Raw genomic sequence first — 19,985 nt, forward strand, 5'->3', positions numbered from 1 at the left:
CTTTAAGCAGATTTTAAAACGAACGTTATGGGTTTATTTTATCACGTTACGATGACCAGAGACTATTATAATCTGTCGGTCTGAATGAAGTCTACATCGCGTTTCACGATTTAAAGAATAGGTCTACAGCAGCGCACTCAATGAAATATCCTTACATACTTATAGTGTTAACAAAATATTAGTAAGAATAGATTATAATTAACATAAGAAAAATTCTAATTAGGTCCTAATCCACAAACCACAATAGAATCCAACGCCTACCAAGGGATTTATCCAATTCAAACTATTCCCTGCTGGTTTTAACCCAACTCAGTCATTCAACAATGATTCAACATTCATTCAACAAGAAAAAAATATAAAATAGCTAAAGTAATGGACATATACTAATATTAAGTGTCATATTTCTGTATATCATACGAAATATGGCTTCTGAGTGTTTTGTCGGTTTTGTCTGTGAAATATAAATTCCGAAGTTGTAATAGATATTCACTTAACGTGCTTGTAAGATTTTGACTTCCTCGTTGACTAGCTTATTAGGCAGATTTGGTAGGCTTTGATTTTGTATTAGCAGCAAGTCAAGTCTGGGTGTATCGTGTATCGTTTGGACTACCGTGCCTCTGAAAGCACTGCGCTAGCTGTCGCACTTGTGTTTGCCCACAACTGTTCACTGTAAAATGTTCTGTACGGTTACCTTGTCTGTCTTAAGAATACCCACCCTAGAATATGAGGAGATCACAATAATACTAAAATATAGAAAGTCGAAAGGAAGGTGAATCTTAACGGATGATTTGGAGTTCAAACCAAAGAAACACCTCTGAAATCAAGTTATTAATTTTTATTTATAATTCATCTCGTGCTCGACGGTCAAGACAAACATCGCGAGGAAACTTGCAAGTAGTGGATGAGAATCTGCCATATGTATTCACCAAATAGCATTGGAGCACCATGTGGAGTAAGCTCCCAACCTTCCCCTCAAAAGAGAAAGGAGGTCTTTACACAGCAATGGAACTTAACCATGCTGTTACTTTAATAATATGCACATATTGTTTGAAAAGTTATTTTAAAACGTTACAAAATTCATGCAACATTTTATTTATTTATAATATTACATATTATAACATTAAATTAATGTTATTTAGAATTATTAAAACTAAAATGTATGTTAATGGTGTAAATCAAATCGTGATTTCTTAATGGCCCATTAATTAAAGTAGAATGACGTTATTTGATAGATCACGAAACATTTTAAAAGCGTGTTTCCATTGTGTTAAATATTATAGTAACCAATATAATTATTTGAAGAATATTTCGACAAACGGTGACGTCATTTGGATAAAGTTCTTTTGTCGAAATTTATAGTCTTATTTCATAATTAATTCGTTAAGTCTTAGCGAGCCTTCACTAGTGTAAAGTCAGACGACTGTCAGCCAGCGTTACGAAGTTTCTGCGCTTCCATACAATACGCAGTAACTCTGCGCGGCGCAGTCTCAACAGCCTATACTACGCCACTAAGCGCCGATTTGCTACTTAGTAGAACTACTCGTCAATCGGCTCAGCATACCCATAGCGTAAACGTAAAATGCAAAAATGGTGGGCACCTCGCTGATGATGGTCAAATATCGAACCATAGATGAGGCGACCCTGGTCTCTTAAAAAACTTGTTTGGAGACAGAAGAGATCGCTGGAATACTGCTTGCACCCAGATGCTTGTTGTGCTTAAGACGGGGCTGGCTGAAAGTTAGGTGTGAATGCTCGGTTAGAATTACCTAAGTTTTCTTGTTGAAAGACTCCACAATTGTTTAGTGTTGATCTTACGAGAATAGTCTCGTTGTTTTACAATGGAATTGCATTAAGTCCTAGCGACAACCGATTGTTCTAATTCAACTTTCTTGGCAACGCGTGTGTCATTAATCAGGGTTTGTGTGGTTCGATGTCGAAAAGCTCTTCTAAAGGTGGTTTTAAATTAGCGTGTAATATTTTTTGATAGTTGTTAATCCGGTGCGTTTTCATTGATATATTTGGCAACTTTTATGCTTGGCAATTGTTACCAACAATTACACAATATCGTTGACAACTTAAGGTTATCGTAGATATATCTGAAATCAACGCTTATTAACGACGGAATAATTGCCAATTTTCATATATGCAGTAACAAATATTGAATTAGGTTTTAATACAAGTATTGGTTTTATTCCATTTATTTGGATAAGCGCAGTGTATTTTCCTCTTTCATTTTACATGTCTTATAATCTCGCTCTTATGGAGATGGTAATACGAACTAAATTCAATACCTTTATATTAATCTCTGTCAGAAGTCGCCTGAACGACCCTTGCACCAATAAGTCACAATTTTCGATAGTAGTTACTGAATGTACAAATGTATAGTCTTATAAACCTTTAGGATGAAGACCGATGACCGTCTGTTGCAGCGATATAAGGAAAATTTTGGATTCCAATAATGTCCTTAAGTAAATAACCAAAAGCTACATATTTACTTGGACCAGTTTAAACTGATCCGGTTTTTAATTACTATTCTTGTCTAGTAGCTTATTTCATTCGACTATAGAAGTGATATTAAATAACAACTATTTTCAATCTTGGTTTGACTACATAAAATAGATACTTTAAATAAAATATTTTAGATGGATAGGGGAATGTCGTTTACTTCGTTTATTGACATTAGAAATGTAATATCTATAAATCAATCACATCGTCAATGCACCTTCGCTATCTAAGATGCGTTGCGCCATGTCCCTTGGGCCTGTAATTTTATTGCCTCACTCACTGTTTACGCCGAAGTATTATCGGGGATCAATTGGTAAATAAAACTAGGGAACTGCTTTTCACTGTTTACTGCTATAATTTTATTTGATCGCTTCACATGTTTATTTTTTTCACGCCGTTGAGAGTGTTTTTTTATTTAGATGTCGAAGTCTTTGTGAAGGTTGACCTTACGAAAGTATCACGGTGGGTTCGCGGCGATCTGCGTATCGCGATTCTGGAACAACAGTAGTCGTTGGATTTGCGACGCTTTAATATGGACAGGGCTCGCATAGGTCATGATGGGACGATTTAAGGTTTTAGCTTCACTTTTTTTTTGTCTGCATGCAGTCGTGCTGTTGGCCCTACTGGCCTTTACAGCGTCACCGAGCGTTGAGGCGAATACTAGACTCAGCCTTGAAATTTGAGACCTTTCGAGCTCGAGAGTGACGTTCGTCCTGAGGGCGTCTCCTATGAGATCGCATCTCGGCTCAGAACGTAGTCGGTGGGGGTAGCTTCACTATATATTCCCAGTAGCGAATATCTAGACAGCGCGATTCAGGAAAGAGACATTATGAATCAGCGCCATCTATCGCTACCGACATCTAACATACGCAACTATACACTATCTCTTCAAAACGGAATACAACTAATAGAATTACAGCTTAGTGGTTTAGTAAATTATTGTTTTCGTATACGCTCCTAAACTGGTCTATTTAAAATCCTAACACCAAAGGATAATCTTATATTATTTGTTGCAATTATTTTTAAACGGCAATGTGATCATATAATCTAATCAATCCATAATAATCGATTCCATTTTCTAAATTGGAGAAATTTCCATTTGGAGAATTGTCCTTATCTGTGCTAATATTTCCGATCTGAACAATTTGTTCGCGCTAATCTTGATCCATAAGTTCGATTTCAGTGAAATGTTTTGAATCAGATAGCTTATTTACTGAAAAAATAGATATATATAAAATCACACCAGCTTAAAAATCATTGTTATGTGCGAAGATATTCTGTTCCCGTCTCTATAAATCATTAATTCGTTATTTTAATGTCAGTGCCAGCCGTGGGCGCTGGCAGGATTCCAGTTTTTAACATTTCATAATTTCCCTACTTCCCCGTGATTAACGTCCAATAGCCAGCAATGCTAATGAACCGGTGATGCTTTGAAGCGTTTTACGAGTTATTTTACTTCAAAAGTAATTTATATCTGTTTATATGTTTTATTAAAAAAACATGTGAAAAAGCGCTGAAGCGCTTTAAGTAAAACTGTAACATAATCTATAAAAAAATTATAAATGCGAATAAAACAAAGTCGCTTACCGCTGCCTGTCCATATGTATGCTTAAATCTTTAAAATTACAAAACGGATTTTGATGCGGTTTTTTTTAATTGATAGATTGTTTCAAGAGAAAGGTTTATACATATAATTCATGCTCAATATAGTAGAGAAACACTGATAATTTTAGAGGTTTCTGAAGTGATGTCGTAAATAAACACATTTTTTGCGCTTACGTTATCTTTATCCAATTAAGTACCTTAAATACATTGTGCATTTAATATAGATCAATATGGCTCTTTACAGCATCTAATTTAAATAAATGTTTTCGAAGATATTACAGATTTCGAATGCAGGCACATAGCGGTTTGCATTGTCTAATGACTGATAAACTGTGAACGTTATAAGACATTCTGTAGTATATTTAGTAACAGCATTGCATCCGTGCGAAGCCGGGGCGGGTCGCTAGTTTTATATAAAGCAAGCTTAAACTCCAAGGAATGACACAATTTTAATGCCAAATACCTAAAACGCGTGTAAAGCAGTGATCGACTACTAGTTTAGTGTAATGATAGTTTTAAAAACATAAAATACCAGGAATTTTAAGTAAATTATGTTTCGTGACTAACTCGAAATGCTGGAACTTTTATAAAACGAAATCATCCCGGAAAAAGAGTGATAACCAAAAGAATAAGCCATCACTATGCCGAATTTTGCAAATTTCGCTCGGTACAAAAGTTTTTTTTTTTTCAATTTGGTCCAAATCCCATTTTATTCATAGATATTACAGAACTTCAAACAAACGAAATAATAAAAATGTAAAACCTAATAAAAATATTATAATGAAAAGAATATATATTCCCCAGCAGACCGTAATGCGAAAATTAGGTTCAAATATTTTACAAAAAGATTGAAGGAAAAATCCAGAGGGAGCGAGTATGGAATGGTTCAAGGTTTTACGGAGATCGAAATTTTATTCCACGGAGAAAAATAATTCTATTATCCAATTATGACGAGTCGTATATATCTCTTTATGCTAATATTGAGACGGTCCAAATTATGGATTGGATAGAATTATAACAAATCTTATATAAAAATGTATGTTGTTATATTAGTTTGGGATTATGACTGAGGGATGGTCCTCTAGACAAAATAGCTAAGTAATTATTGTAATATGTATAGGCAGTCACTGTCCCAGTAGATGTTAATACCACCATTGGTGGTAGGATTTTGTGCAAACTCGCCTGGGTAGGTACCACCCACTTATCAGGTATTCTACTATCAAACAGATATACTTAGTACTATTGTGTGCCGGTTTAGAGTGTGAGCCAATATTACCTTAAGTTTGTAAATATATGTATTATTTAATATATTTATTTATCTTCCACTCCCAGATAGATGGTGCGGCAAAACATCGACTTGTCTACCGTTCAACCGATCGCTATGACATATGATCTGTCGGGCTCTAGTATTTTTATGAAACTCTACGTATTCTACAGCTCATCGTAAATCTTCACACATTTTTCTTTAAAACGTTTAATGTTTTATAAGCCGTTGACCGGAGAAAAAATATACATCTTACAAGTGATTATCAAACTTCACAAATCCCATTAAACACAATTATATTGTTCAGCGACGAAAATAGAATCCAGTTGTCATGAATTAAGAATTTATATCTTAACAGAATACTTCAAAGAAATCTACACTGCGGCTTCGTGTCTCACAAACTCACCGAGAAATTCACATTGGCAACTTTTCGAAACAAAATTTTACGGCTGTCCTTATAAACTTGGTTTTTCTCTTCTTGTCATCATTCATTTTACATTGGAAAGAAGGAGACGGCGTTGATTAACTGATTACGTTCTAAATAATATTTATAGGTAAAGACAATGTTTATTTTTTTTAAATTTCGAATATATTCTATTCCAAGAGAAACGCTCGTAACAAATGGCTGACAAATTCTTTGAGATAATTTCAGCTTTGGCAACGAGCACGAATATAATTTTATTTGCCTATTATTTACTTACGAAACAGAAATACGATTTTAAAATAAACGAAAACTTTGTAAGAGCAGTTTGTCAAACTTGCTTTTAACCTAAACTACTTGCTACTACTGTAAAACAGCTGTTACGTTAGGTTTGGCTTACATATGGCTCTCTTACTGATAACGAGGGAGTCTCTGATGTCATAAGGAATATACCTATTAAAGAACGAAGTCGGAACATTTTTGTAAACTATTATTATACAATGAAAAGTATAAATAGATAAATTATGATAGTTCTTATGTACGGCACTAATTATATTTTGGATCAAATTGATCCCCTAAATCAGGCCTTAAGAAAATAACTCTATCCAGCTAACCCGGGTAATCGCTTGTAAAATACATTTTCAGTTCACTTTAGTTCCACAATCCTGATTAGGAACTCCATATAAAAGTTTTCAATGACCCACGACTACTGGGGACACAAAACTTTTGTCCCATTAAACTTTTATACGGGTAGGTAATGTTTGTTTACAAAGTGGCTAGTTGGATGTGAAGGTTTTCCAAAATTTTGTTCGGGTCGCTGAATAACTTTTCTGAATGAAAAATGGTCTCTCGCTTACATTGACCTTTCTATCAATAGCAATGTCGAATCTGATCTGATGGAAAATAAATGTTTATAAAATATATTATATTTTGGTATTTATTTAAGGAGTTGAAGTGCATCTGGGTGGGTACCACCCAATCACACCCAATCACATCACTCTATGTAGTGGTAACCAATTACCATCAGAGGGCTCATTTTACCGTCTCAATATCGTTGTAAATGAAGTTCCGGAAACCAATAAGATAAAAAAAAAACAAAATCTGTTCAAGAATTATTGGTATAATCGGCAACTGATACTCATCAGATATTCTACCGCCAAATAATAGTATTTAGTATTGTTGTGTTTCGATTTGATGGGTGAGTGAGCAAGTGTTAATACAGAGGACATAACAATTTAGTTCCCAAGGCTGGTGGCGCATTGATAATGTAAAAAATGCTTAATATTTCTTATAGCTCCATGTCTATGGGCAATTACCACTTACCATCAGGTGTATCATTTGCTCGTCCGCCTATGTATATCATAAAAATAAATAGGTGCTTATATAATCGTTTGCCCTGACTTCATAATATTTTAACGACAATAGGTTTTTTTTTTGAAAATTTAACCTTAAGGATCACTTTAAATTTTGTATGAATTTTACCTCTTGAATACTCTATTTCGAAATATGTGTCATTGATGTTCTACAACAAATATAACTAAAGTGGCTTTTATTAAAAAGTAAAACATATTAAAATTGAGATTTTTAAATTAACAAACGAAATTAACATCGACTTTACGTTTTATGAATAAAGAGTACTGCTATTTTCCCTTCGGTACAGCTTTTTTTTCACAAATAATCATATCTCCGCAGACGTGTTGTATATATGTGTTTTGCCTTTAATGTATCTCTTTACTTTTTGTAATTTTTTATGTGTCTGCATTTTAATAATAGTTGCATATAATTTCAGACTGCATCTCATTTTAAATTTTAGGAATATTAATACTTAAATAAACGGATCATACGGCTTCAAATTTATTCGTATCGATAACGAAGTCATTAAAAATTATTACTTACCAGTATTTTTGTTTACTTAGTTAATATTTATTTAATTTAATAGTTACATTGTCCTACAAATTGCGTGGTAAGTTATCGCAAGTTAGTTGGAGCAAACATAAACTTGTAACTTCAATTACCCGTATACGTTTTTAACGGGATAACAGAAAACGTCCAAAAATATTCATATGTACAATTCAACAGAATTGTCAAAGAGCGTTTGTATGCCTAAAGGACATTACAATACTAATGACTTTTTAGTAGATTGGACATGAAATGATATTCTCCAGGCTATTTCAAATAACGAAATAATTTTTTTTGTTATACTACGAAAGCTAAAATATGCCATCAAAATTCCCGCTTAGAGTTTTTCACCAGCTCTTTAGGTACGTGGAGCTTATTTCCGAATCAATGGTAGATTTTCGACATCAATAAACGAGTGTTACGCGTCTATACCAAATAAAGATTTTGACTTTGACAGGTGTCAGAATATGTCAAAGACAGAATTTATACTTCCGTCATAAAAACTAAATGGTATTTTATATTTAAAACTCCACAATGCGAATTCAAATTGGACACTTGTAAGCGTAAAGCTAAAAATGCCGTCGGAAATAAACCCGTAGTCTGGATATTTCATAAGTGATATTACAGCCAGCAGTCGCAGCGGCAGGTTGGCGTAACGCCAGACCCCTGCCATAATTATACACTGTGATTTTAATGTTGTTATTTATTATTTGGGAACTTTTATTCCCGACGTACATCGCGTTGACATGGTGATACATTTTTTATGACAATCTCCCGTCATTGTAAATATATCCCGCCAATCTCTCTCGCCATACCTTCTTCATTTAAAAGTCATTTTGTTGAGAAATCGATTTTCTACAATCAATAACTATAATCATTTTTATATTGAATGAAAAATAATATTTTTGTCTTTGATTCGAAAATTTTAAAATTAAGATCGAATAATTTCCATTCCATTTGTCTTAAGAAGGACGTAAACCTATTCGAAATTATGATAAATAACGCTCTTTGGCAATGAAGAATAATAAACTTTTTACTCCCGTCAATGCGTTCGAACCGACCTAAGATGATACGTACATGCTTATAATTACACTAGTTCACTTAACATTTAAATTGAAAAAAAGTATGTAGAATATTTGCTCAGTGGTAACATTAATAACACTCCTAGTTTTCCTTACGCTAGATTTAATATGTAATAACAAACGAGACGACAGCCAAGCCTTCTTGTACGATTTATTGAACAACATATTTGATAATTAACAATCAAAATATTTATGATTATAGCTTGTCTGAATGATGTATCTTTTACTCTTAACGAGATCGAAAATAGTTGTCCGTTGGACTGTTTTAGTTTATCTATGAATCTCGTTTTTTACATGTAAATATAAAATGCTTTAACAAAATGTATCATGCGTAAATCTTAATCAATATATAGATACAAAGTTTACAATTTATTATTATTATTATTTAATATTATGTTTTACATATATAATAGACAGCAATCAGAATATCACTGCCCATAAATATTGGTACCGAATGGAATATTAATCATTCCTCCTAACACCAGTGCGACAATCGTTTTATATCTCTTGTGCCTGTAGTTACACTGGCTCACTTTCCCTTAAAGCCGGAACATAATTATACAGAGTATTGCTGTTTGTCACAATTCACAATGTCCTACTGATTAAATAGTATTTCTTGTTAACGTCAACCATGAGAACTAATGTTACATTTTTTGTACGTATTTTTAACACTAATTGGCTATTTACTAATCAAATCAACTCAACTATGCGAGTTTCTTGCCGTTTCTTCTCGGTGGAGGCTGCTTTCCGAACCGATGGTAGTATTTAAATATTGACGATTCAAAAACTCTTCATTGTGAAGTTTACTTGAATAAAATTGATTTGATTTGACTATTTACTAATCTTCACAGGTGCACTCTCTATCCCCTCATTTTTATAATCCGACGGGACAGCAAATTCGACCCGACTGAAAAGAGTTCAGGCACATTACCTACGGCCCTACGTTCTTTCCGAACACGGGAATGTTCACACTTCCAACTCCCAGTCTCCGGGTTACAGATAATTTATTGACAGAAAAACCCCGTATCTTTTTATCGGCCTGATCTGGGATTTGAAATCAGGACCTTGGGATCTGTGTCCTTACAACTAGGCACTACACAAACTCGGCAGTCGGCAGCATTCTCTTTATGGTTACTATAAAGTGAGTTTCGCAAGTAATTTGTGAGAAGTGACAGTTCACACAGTGATCAATCACCGTGCGATCTATAAAACTTCGGCCGTAAAGAAAAGAAATATTTCATGAAACTTTAAGTTTATGATAGAGTAACTTAGACTCAAGTCTGAGGAGATCTTGGAAATGCTAATACTTCTATCGTTGTCTCTCAATTATTATTGTTATAAAACTTTAAAGCATCTCTTATAATCATATATCACAGAATCTTACCACAGCAGAATATTTGTACCTTGCTAGAACACAGTCTTGATAACTTTGTCAATAATTGAACGATATAACTAGTTGCCCATCTCAGTCGCAGCGCCACCTACCAGATCGAATCTAAACCATCCGGGGTCCCACTCATATATATGTTACTGTAAAAGCACGAACTAAGGCAAATCTTAAGATTTACCAATAATGCCATAATATGCCTACGTCGTTCTTTGGGGTTCAAACATGCTTCTTACTAAATTCCATCCAATTCAGTTCAGTTGTTAGGGCGTGAAAGCGTAACAGTGAGGCACACAAAGTTATAAAGTAACTAGCATTTATAATATTAGTGTGGGTTACAAATGCACACACACATATATGTGTACAAACTCTTTTTTTCTCTTTTGATCATTTTTGTTTTTTTTTTTTTATTCTCATTTTTTGTTCCTTTGTCGTCATAGCCAGCAATAGTAATTAATAGTTTAATTAGCATGTAATGTTTGCTTTTAAATGATTTTACATAATCTATGGATATATATAATTGTATACTTATGTAAGAATGACAAATGTAAAAATAGCTAGAAAACCTAATAAATAAATATGCTTCTAATTTAACTGATTTAACTAGTAAATAACTTTTTGTAAAAACCAGTTTTTATATGTGTTAAGAATTTCGTGTATGAACGTTACAGACTCTCTTCGTCATGGGTGTTAAATAAAATTATGCTTATTATAAATATGCGTTGTCATTGGAACTAAATCAACTCTAGATTGGAGGATGTGTTTCTTGTCATGTTCGTCAGTTTGAAAACTAACAAACATGGAAAGTTAAATAAAAGCTCTTATATAAGTACCAACCACTGATCAGATATTCTACCGCCAAACAGTAATACCCAACTTCCCAAAGATGGTTCCCAACTTCAGATGGTCCAATTGGCCGTCAGCCTGCCTATGCTGTAAACAAATAAAATATATTTAAATCATACATTTTTCTTTGGTATTTACCCTCAAAGAGTATATATATATATTATCTAATAATATTTTTTAAACAAAAATTGAGAAGTGAAAACATACTTTCAGTTTATAATGAAAACTCGTCCACGCTGCTGCAGCAATGAAACCTATCTGAACCACTATTGTAACTCCGATGCTATCTCAGCATCCGGCGTTTCGCGTCATTACGCGAGTATGAAGGGGAGAAATGGAGGCGCAGATAACGTGACAATACTGTTAATATTAATGCGGCACGTTACTTAGGCTAGAGCGTTTACGTTTTTGCATTAATCGTCCGAAAATTGAAATGTGTTTGAAAGTTTACACTTCCGTGCCTCGATAAGCATTCAAAACTGTTCTACACTTGAAATTTATTTAAATTTAGAGAATAGAATCCATATACTTGTGCACTATCCTGTGCAGTGTCGGTAGAAGACTAAGAACGGTCGCCGTGACCTTTATCGGTCATTGAAGATGTCAATGACTTGGTGTGCAAGGTATATTGTTTTTGTTTTTTTTTTTTTGAAATAGGAACCCATGTCGAACATTAGCGAGTCCTGTTTTACTGTTCATACGAGTACATGAAATTCACTCTTCTCACGTCATAGTAGTAATAGTAATAGCGAAGTGCTGCCACTTATACGACAACTAGCTACCCGTGCAAGGTTCACACGTGTACAATAACTATAAGATTCTTCAATCTCTCACAGAAAATAAAAAATCTTAATTTTTGCGGATTTTTGCGTAGCTTAAAAGATCTAAGCGAAGTGTTTGGGAAGCGACTTTATTTTATACTATGTAAATTATTGAAACATTCTCCGAAAGTGTTGCATCTTCTGATAGAGCATAATTTATATTATTTTCGTAGATTTATTAGTTAGGTATTAGAAAAAATCCTCATTTGTTGCTAAAGAAGATAATTATTAAGATTGACAGTAAGTGATTTCACATCCCTTTAAAATCGAAATAAGAAAAAAAAACATTTTTATTTCATACTCACGAGCCGTTAATCAAATGCGCGATGCGAATACTCGCGACGTCTGTCAAAATCGAAGCTTTTGAATGTTTCAAATTATACTGAGTACGATTAAGGCTGTTATCAGACGAGCGATATAATGAGCAGTTTATACAAATTTATATCAATTTTTGTATAAATTTTATAGCTCTTTGTCGAAAAGTTAATCTTTGGAATTGAATAGAATAGAATTTGAATGTTCTTTTTTGTGTTAATAATTCATCTCGAGATCAATATTGAAGCAACAGCATTGGAACATTGGACCAAAATGATCGAAACTATCCTTCTCCATCAGAGGAAAGGTATTTGCCCAGCAGTAGGACCTTTACTTACTGATACTTGACTAGTCTCCATACATGTAATAAAACTATGTTAAATAAAATAAAAACAGTACCGTTAAAAATTTAGTCGAACGCTAGTGCAGAGCAAGCCTTCTTGCCTTTAATATCATTACGCGTATGTATACCATACCATGTCCCACTGTAAATACATTCATATGACAACTTCTGAAAGTACTCGCACGATTGACGTGAATACGCAGCTCAAAAACTCATTGGGCCGTACGTTAAACCAGTTTAGATTTTGTTACGCAGAACATTTGCAATGATCCGATACAATTGGGACTTAAAACGGTGTTCGCCAGCCTTTTTATTTAATAAACGCTATGTTTAGTTAATCGGTTTTTTTTTTTATAAATTGTGAAAGAAGGTTACATTTCATTTTAGTTATAAATTCTTTTTAAATGTTCATTCTTGTCACTTCAACAAAATCAAAACCTCTTATTTTAATTATCTACGTGAATATTTTTCTATAGTCTATGAGTAAAAGGAGGATATTTGCAATAGTAACTCATATTAGCCTAATAGCTATTAATTTCGTGTAAAATAAAATTAATATCATTATACTTAATAATAAATGGCCTGAATTTTAAGTATTTTTTAAAACAATTAATAAATCATCAGATAAGTATGGAGTTTAATGTGATTCTTTGATTGACTACTATTGATTAGAGTAAGTTTACTTTACCTAATCAAACTTGAGAATAATTTAATTATTCCTAGTTTATTGTGACTATTCATTTTTTTTATATTGACAGCCTGTAAATTTCCCACTGCTGGGCTAAGGGCTCTTCTCCCTTGGAGGAGGTGGTTTGGAGCATATTCCACCACGCTGCTCCAAAGCGGGTTGGTGGAATACCCATGTGACATAATTTAGTTGAAATTAGACATGAAGGATTCCTCACGATGTTTTCCTTCACCGCTGAATTCGAGATGAAAACAAATTAAGCAGATGAAAAATCACAATCAAAATATGCTTTATTCAAGTAGACTTTTACAAGCAGTTTTGAAGCTATCACCGGTTCGAAATGTAGATTCTACGAAGAAAAACCGGCGAGAAATTCAGTAGTTACTCTTTTTTTTGTGGTGATTGCCTGAATTTGAACCCGCAATCATCGGTTAAGATGCACGCGTTGGAACATCTCGGATTAGGTTCAACTTTTTCCGAATATCAACGATTTTATGAATGAAGACATCTAACTAACAGAAATCTTATTAATACCTACTATTACAAATGCGGTTGTTTTTCGGTTGTTTTTTAATCGCGCTCGAACACTGGACGGATTCTAATGATCGTGATAAAGCTCGATTATTACGTAAATAGGACAGAGAATACTTTGTGTATTTTTTTTTAACAAAGAAAAATATTTCTGTGCTATAATTTACGTCGGGTTTTTTAGAAGGCGGGTATCAATTTGGTAGTCGGTACTCGGCCATGGAAATCGATTCGAACATTCAAATTACCTCAGAACAGTGACATTTGTGAAATGGTAAATATTTTATATTAGATATAACTATGATTCGACGATGATATAGATTGTCTTTTTTTTATTATTTGACAGTTTACCGAAATTCTCTCGCACACCAGCGCCCAAACCGAACCAATTTAGTTGATCAAGTAATCGATCATTGGCATTCCATCAATCTACTTCGCAATTTTTGTTCTACGTGACTAAGTAAAATTAGATAAAATATTGAGTTATTATTTACCTAATATTATATAACATCGTAAAAAACAATATTAAAAATGATGACGAAATCAATACATATATGTATATAGAAGAAGCTAGACAGTTCAATCTGTTTGATTCTTTGCTTAGTATTTTTGAGTTAAATGAGCACAGATTATGTAAGCAATATTACCTAGAATAAAGATGCAAGAGTTAGATTGAACAAAAAAAAATCTCAATCAATGTAAAATAAAATGAATGCGTTTGATTGGAAATCATTGAAAAAAGAATTTCCGAAGAAATTTCAGAAATACTTTTAGTAACAGTCAACGTCCTTAAGTGTGGCTAACTATTATCAACAAACCAATTTCATAACGATGCGAAAAAACCAGCTCTAAACTTAAATATTCTTATTACACAGTGGATAGTACCATGTCCGTGAACATTCCCCTGTTCTAAACTAGTAACGAGTGCAGCAGGCAGTCTGTATAATTGAGGTAATACCGTTAGTGCAAGCGGGAATTCAATTCCAATGCTTGTCCGATTGACTATGATTTTTCAAAGCTGATGTTGAACTAGAATAGACATTCCTATAAATTATACACTTTCATAAGCGATTTATAAATGTAGATAATACGTATGTGTTTCGGTACGCCCGACAAAAGTGATAACTGAAACTAACCTTAGAACTATTTAATATTGACATTGTTGACCTTGAGAAAAGCTTAGGTTATTACATAAATTTGATGTATATTAATATGATAATGTAAGGAAAGGGTATTTATCAATAAAACTTTATATTGATTATAAAATATATTTTAAATATAATATAAAATTTGTATTCTCTCCACTATTTTAAAGAGTAATGTCAAATATTACAGTCACTTCTAGAGTGTACAGTATCGTGTAAAGTCAATGGCGCTTTGAAAAAATCGTGTTTAATTATATTTCACAGCGTTCTATCAGTGGTATTGAATTCACTGTATCAGCAATAAATACACTAATCGAATTGAATTCTCCGAATGAGCCATAATATTATCAATGATTGAGTGACTATGAAAACGAACTTTGTATTTTGTTGTTGTACAAAATCCTACCACCGAGTAAATTTAAAATTACGTGTTCCCAAATATATTATTTAAGCACTCTCGTAATCAGAATTGCTTTCATTTGAAGCACGTGTAATACAGTAAGCTTGATTATAGTAAACGTTGACAGTAGTATGTACGCACACTTTTTGTTGACCTAAATAATATATACGTTATTTAAGTGATAACCGCTACAGGCCTGGTGCTGTAATATTATTCAATTAACAAAGTGATAGTAACTATTAATTGAAGTTGTTTTTATGTCCCTTATGCCTTGTAAACTGGCTCATTGGCCCCTCTGCCTTTGCATAAAACAAATGTTTTAATTGACGAAATATTCGCTAGTGCATAGTGTTAACATATAACTAATAATGGTAGCCGCAGAATAAATTCTAATGAAGCTTATGTAAAATTTAATCGTAGTTTAACCATCGCTTACTGTCTCGACTAGAATGAAGGGTTAGCTTAACCCATAAATGCCAAGAGATTTATAGCACTGATTTTAATATTTTTGATGTGTGTTATTTATTAAAAACCATAAAATATATACATATGTGACAGTAATTTGTGGTTTTCACTTCTACTAAAAATGGTTCTTCAGCAGTGGGATGAAAACTCCATTTAAACCCTACTTATATGCGTAAAGTAAATAAAAAAACTTATATATAGAATTATATTTTAGTAATAAATTTTTGGTTATAGTAATTATCATATTCGTAATTTTACCTCAAATAATCTAAAAGCTTATGCAACCTTGCTTTAGTAATGACAATAGCTTAAAAGGTCAGAATCAAAACTTCGATTTTTACGTAGATAGGCGCTTGCTCGTACTGGTGAAGGTTTTTATTACAAAGAGTGATTAATGGATCGGAATACTGGTTCCTGATGTATAAACCAGTTCTCGATACTATAGTATGTGTCGATCTGTCTACGAATATCGGACAGAACGTTCTCTGCGTCTACATTAATCATTACAGAACTGTGTAAGGGATCAACGGTTTCCAGTTGTCATGGAAGTTTTTTTAGTAAGTCGAACATTTTGGGGATCAACATGCTGCTGACCGCTGATGGCATAGAATACATTTTAGGATACATTGAAAATTACTCGTAATCCTCATACGGTGTTACGCCATAAGTCTTTAATAATACGTTTCACATAATAATTTACCAATAAAATTATATTTTACGAAATAAGTATCTAGAGGAATTTAAAAGTCATAGTACTGTGAAAAGCTGTTTGGCAACTGATTCCGATGATATGGATTGCACGAGAATGAGTGGCATGATACAAAAATGCTTAGGGTGGTGCGATAGGACAAAAGGAAGTCCTACATCCCTATACCCTAAAACTTTGAATTGGCGGACAAATAAGATGTATAGAAAATATTCCAATATTTTATAGTCGAATCTTACAATTTCTTCTTATATATAGCTAATAACTTAGGATACCATGGATATTTTTAGTGGACTATATTGGCCCAAAAAATGCCAAAATCTTAAACACAACTCCCCAAAAAATAAATAAGTCCAAGCTTTATTCCTTGGCAAGCCGCTGTGACCGCTCAAAGTCACTAATGGAATTCGATGCTGCATTTTATATTATTGCGTAATATAATAGAAGTGGCATTAGCTTTATTAATGCAATTTTCGAGATTACCTTCGCTCGAGCATTAGAAAATTACGCTGAGCTGAAAGGATCGAAATTGAAGTGGTATTTGACGTCTTGGGAATTTATCAAAAGGTGACCTTCGATTCAATGACATACTAAGAATAAATTTTATAGCTATTTTTATATGTGTGCCTCAAATTTAGTAAAAATATCAGTTTACTTTTACGTACCAATTATTACTTATTTACTTTTATACTATACAATTTATATAGGATTTGTCTATTCAAGCTTGCACAAACATATGCTATAAAGATGAACTCAAATGTCTGTTGGGCATTATTAGCCAAAATATTTAAGGTATCATATTTATATAAAAATAAAGTAGTAGTGGGGATGCACTAAAATAAAATTCAGCTTTTGGACCTGGTTGCGAATGCGGATTGGATATACATACATATGGCAAATTTCCATACGGCCCGTGCAAATTTTCTCACAATGTTTTCCTTGATGGCCGAGCATGAGATGAATTTTTTACACAAATCAGGCGTATGAAAACTCAGCGTTACGTCGTATTTTAGCAAGTTGTGTTAAATGTTTGTATTCGATTACGATGCAAATAAAATACTTCTTAAAATTTTTATTCTTTAAATTAATTTTATATTATATTTCTCGCTCGTTCATATAAAGATTTTTTCTGTTGTAATATTAAATTATTTTATCTTGTTTCAGGGGCTTCGGTAAACAAGGCTTCCAGTGTCAAGGTGAGATATTATTTTAAGTAAACCGTTTATGTCAATCATAATTACCTTCACGCCAAATTTTATTTAAAATATACATTGAGATAAATAATACGATAAATTTAATTTTGGTATTTAAATATTTTCATAGCAACGTCGTAAAGCCCACAAGCTGTTCCGTAGGAAAGAAATGGAAAATCATAAAGAATTGTTCTTCTTAGATTGTAATATACGACATTGGTTATAACGATTAAGTATAATATGTGAGGATTCATGCATCAAATTGGCGTATCACCCTAAATCGGTTTCCAACTTATCTCGGGTGAGAAACGACAAAGTGACAAATAACGCTGATATTTCATCTCGGAGCCTATCTCCTATGTCTGATAAAGACGCACAGTTTTCAAATCCACTTCAGAAATGTCTGCTTAACTTTAATTGAGCATATATAACTAAGGGCCTACTTTCATTCTTACCTGCACAAAGTTCGATTCAATACAAACACAGATCCACTCGTCGGTGTAAGTAAGTATATTATGGATCTTTCGAAAGTTTTTGTATAATGGCGGGATGGCTTTGTACGGGCGCGTCCTGTATAATTAATATAATACAACATTACAAATAATATCTATAGTATAGGTTCCTACTTCGTCTGTTTTTTTTTTGGAGATAAATAGGAAACTCAAATTAAGATACTTTTACATGAATTCATATGCACGACAATGTGTATTGAAAGAGCAACTATTTATTACATTGTTAAATGCACCACCAACTGTAGGATTTATGTTTGTTCCGTATACCTATAATATACACCGGAGCTCAGTAATGCAAAACCTCGCATTGACATTACAATTAATTTTCAATGAGAAATTTCCAGAATGTGCCCGAGTAACTAAATATTTTCCGGTATATTTACGTAAAATTATTTTTCAATGAAAATAATTAATCAAAGTAATCTTTAAACACACTTGGGCTATGGTCTCCTCTCCTTTTGAGGAGAAAGTGTTGAGATTATTCCACTAGGCTGCTCCATTGCGGGTAATATGTGTATATTATACGATTTTCATCTAATTAAACATGTGTTTAATCACAATATATGAGTACATACGAGGAAGTTTGAAAGGGGGATCGATAACCGAGAAGTTATGTGGAAGCGAAGCAAGACCATTTTGTGAGGAAGGCCTTGAGCATGGATGTGGATGGATATAGAGGTAGAGGACGACCAAGGAAACGATGGATGGATTGTGTGAAAGACGATATGGCTGGAAATTCTGTTACTTGTGATATGACGTCCGACAGAGAAGTATGGAAGAATAAGAAATGCTGCGCTGACTCCAAATAAAATTGGGATAAGAGCAGGAGGATGATGATGTTCAATCACAATACTTCCCATCGTCACCGTTCACGATAACACATGGAAATCCTTGCCCGGATAAAATCCGATACCTTCTATATTTACATGTTATCACCATATGTGACCATTAGGCCAGCACAGCTCTTCAAGCATAAAATAAATATACTTTTACATTTCAATCCTTTTGTAATGAGGGCCTCACGATCAGGATACGATATAATTCGAACTGCGATAGTACCCAGTATTGTCACTAATACGTGTTGATGGCCTAATTGTGTCTACGTATTGATTAAGATTAATTACCCATTAAAATTTGTTTAATTAGGACATGTCCATTAAATTCATACTATTAATTGCTAATTTGATGCTCTAATCCAACTCCCATTGTGGCTCTTGATCTGGATCATGTGATTACAACTATAATTAACGTATCTTTGATCTTACAGTTTGGAACATTAGAAACTCATCGAATAATGATCTTATCGTATTGTTAGCACTATCGGGAAATTGTATTCGCTTTTGTAGCTTCACTTTAATGTTCCGCGCGTTCTAATCTGGCTTTTGTTTTGTTATCTGAGATAAAATATATACGGCTAATTAAGAAAAGAAAACGGAGGAAGATATCTTTATTCAGAGTACATATATATTTATATTATGCTAAAATTAACATAAAAGATTAATAAACACAGCAGTGCAAAGTCCTTAATATGGATAACCACTTAGCTTGTTATTGAAGTCAGAATAACTTAAAACAGTTTTTCAGTGGTTCATACTAGATATGTATGAAGTATTTTGAGTTGGATTTAGTTTATTAATGTTATCAGGAAGATAGAGAAAATATCCATTGTACATTATTTTAAACTCAAACTTAAATTCCTTTATTTAATTAGAAGCATTACACTTACTTATTGAATGAAACGATCGCCTCCTGGCTATTTCTTTTAATATTCAGTATATGTATTTAATTACTTTGACAAAAAAAAATGACCCGCTGAGTTTCTTTCGCCGGTTCTTTTCAGGTCAGGGTATTTCCTTTTCC

General features: G+C 33.2%; 1 protein-coding gene across 1 annotated transcript in view; it reads left to right on the forward strand.

Moving 5' to 3' along the window:
* Positions 1–19,985, forward strand: part of LOC113397884 (protein kinase C, brain isozyme) — a 213,308-nt gene that overhangs the window by 179,856 nt on the left and 13,467 nt on the right. The window contains exon 2 of the mRNA XM_026636409.2: positions 17,585–17,616. Coding sequence (XP_026492194.1) covers positions 17,585–17,616 — 32 coding nt within the window. The remainder of the gene's footprint in view (positions 1–17,584; positions 17,617–19,985) is intronic.

The sequence above is a fragment of the Vanessa tameamea genome, chromosome 13 (assembly GCF_037043105.1).
Source record: "Vanessa tameamea isolate UH-Manoa-2023 chromosome 13, ilVanTame1 primary haplotype, whole genome shotgun sequence".
Taxonomy (NCBI): Eukaryota; Metazoa; Arthropoda; class Insecta; order Lepidoptera; family Nymphalidae; genus Vanessa; species Vanessa tameamea.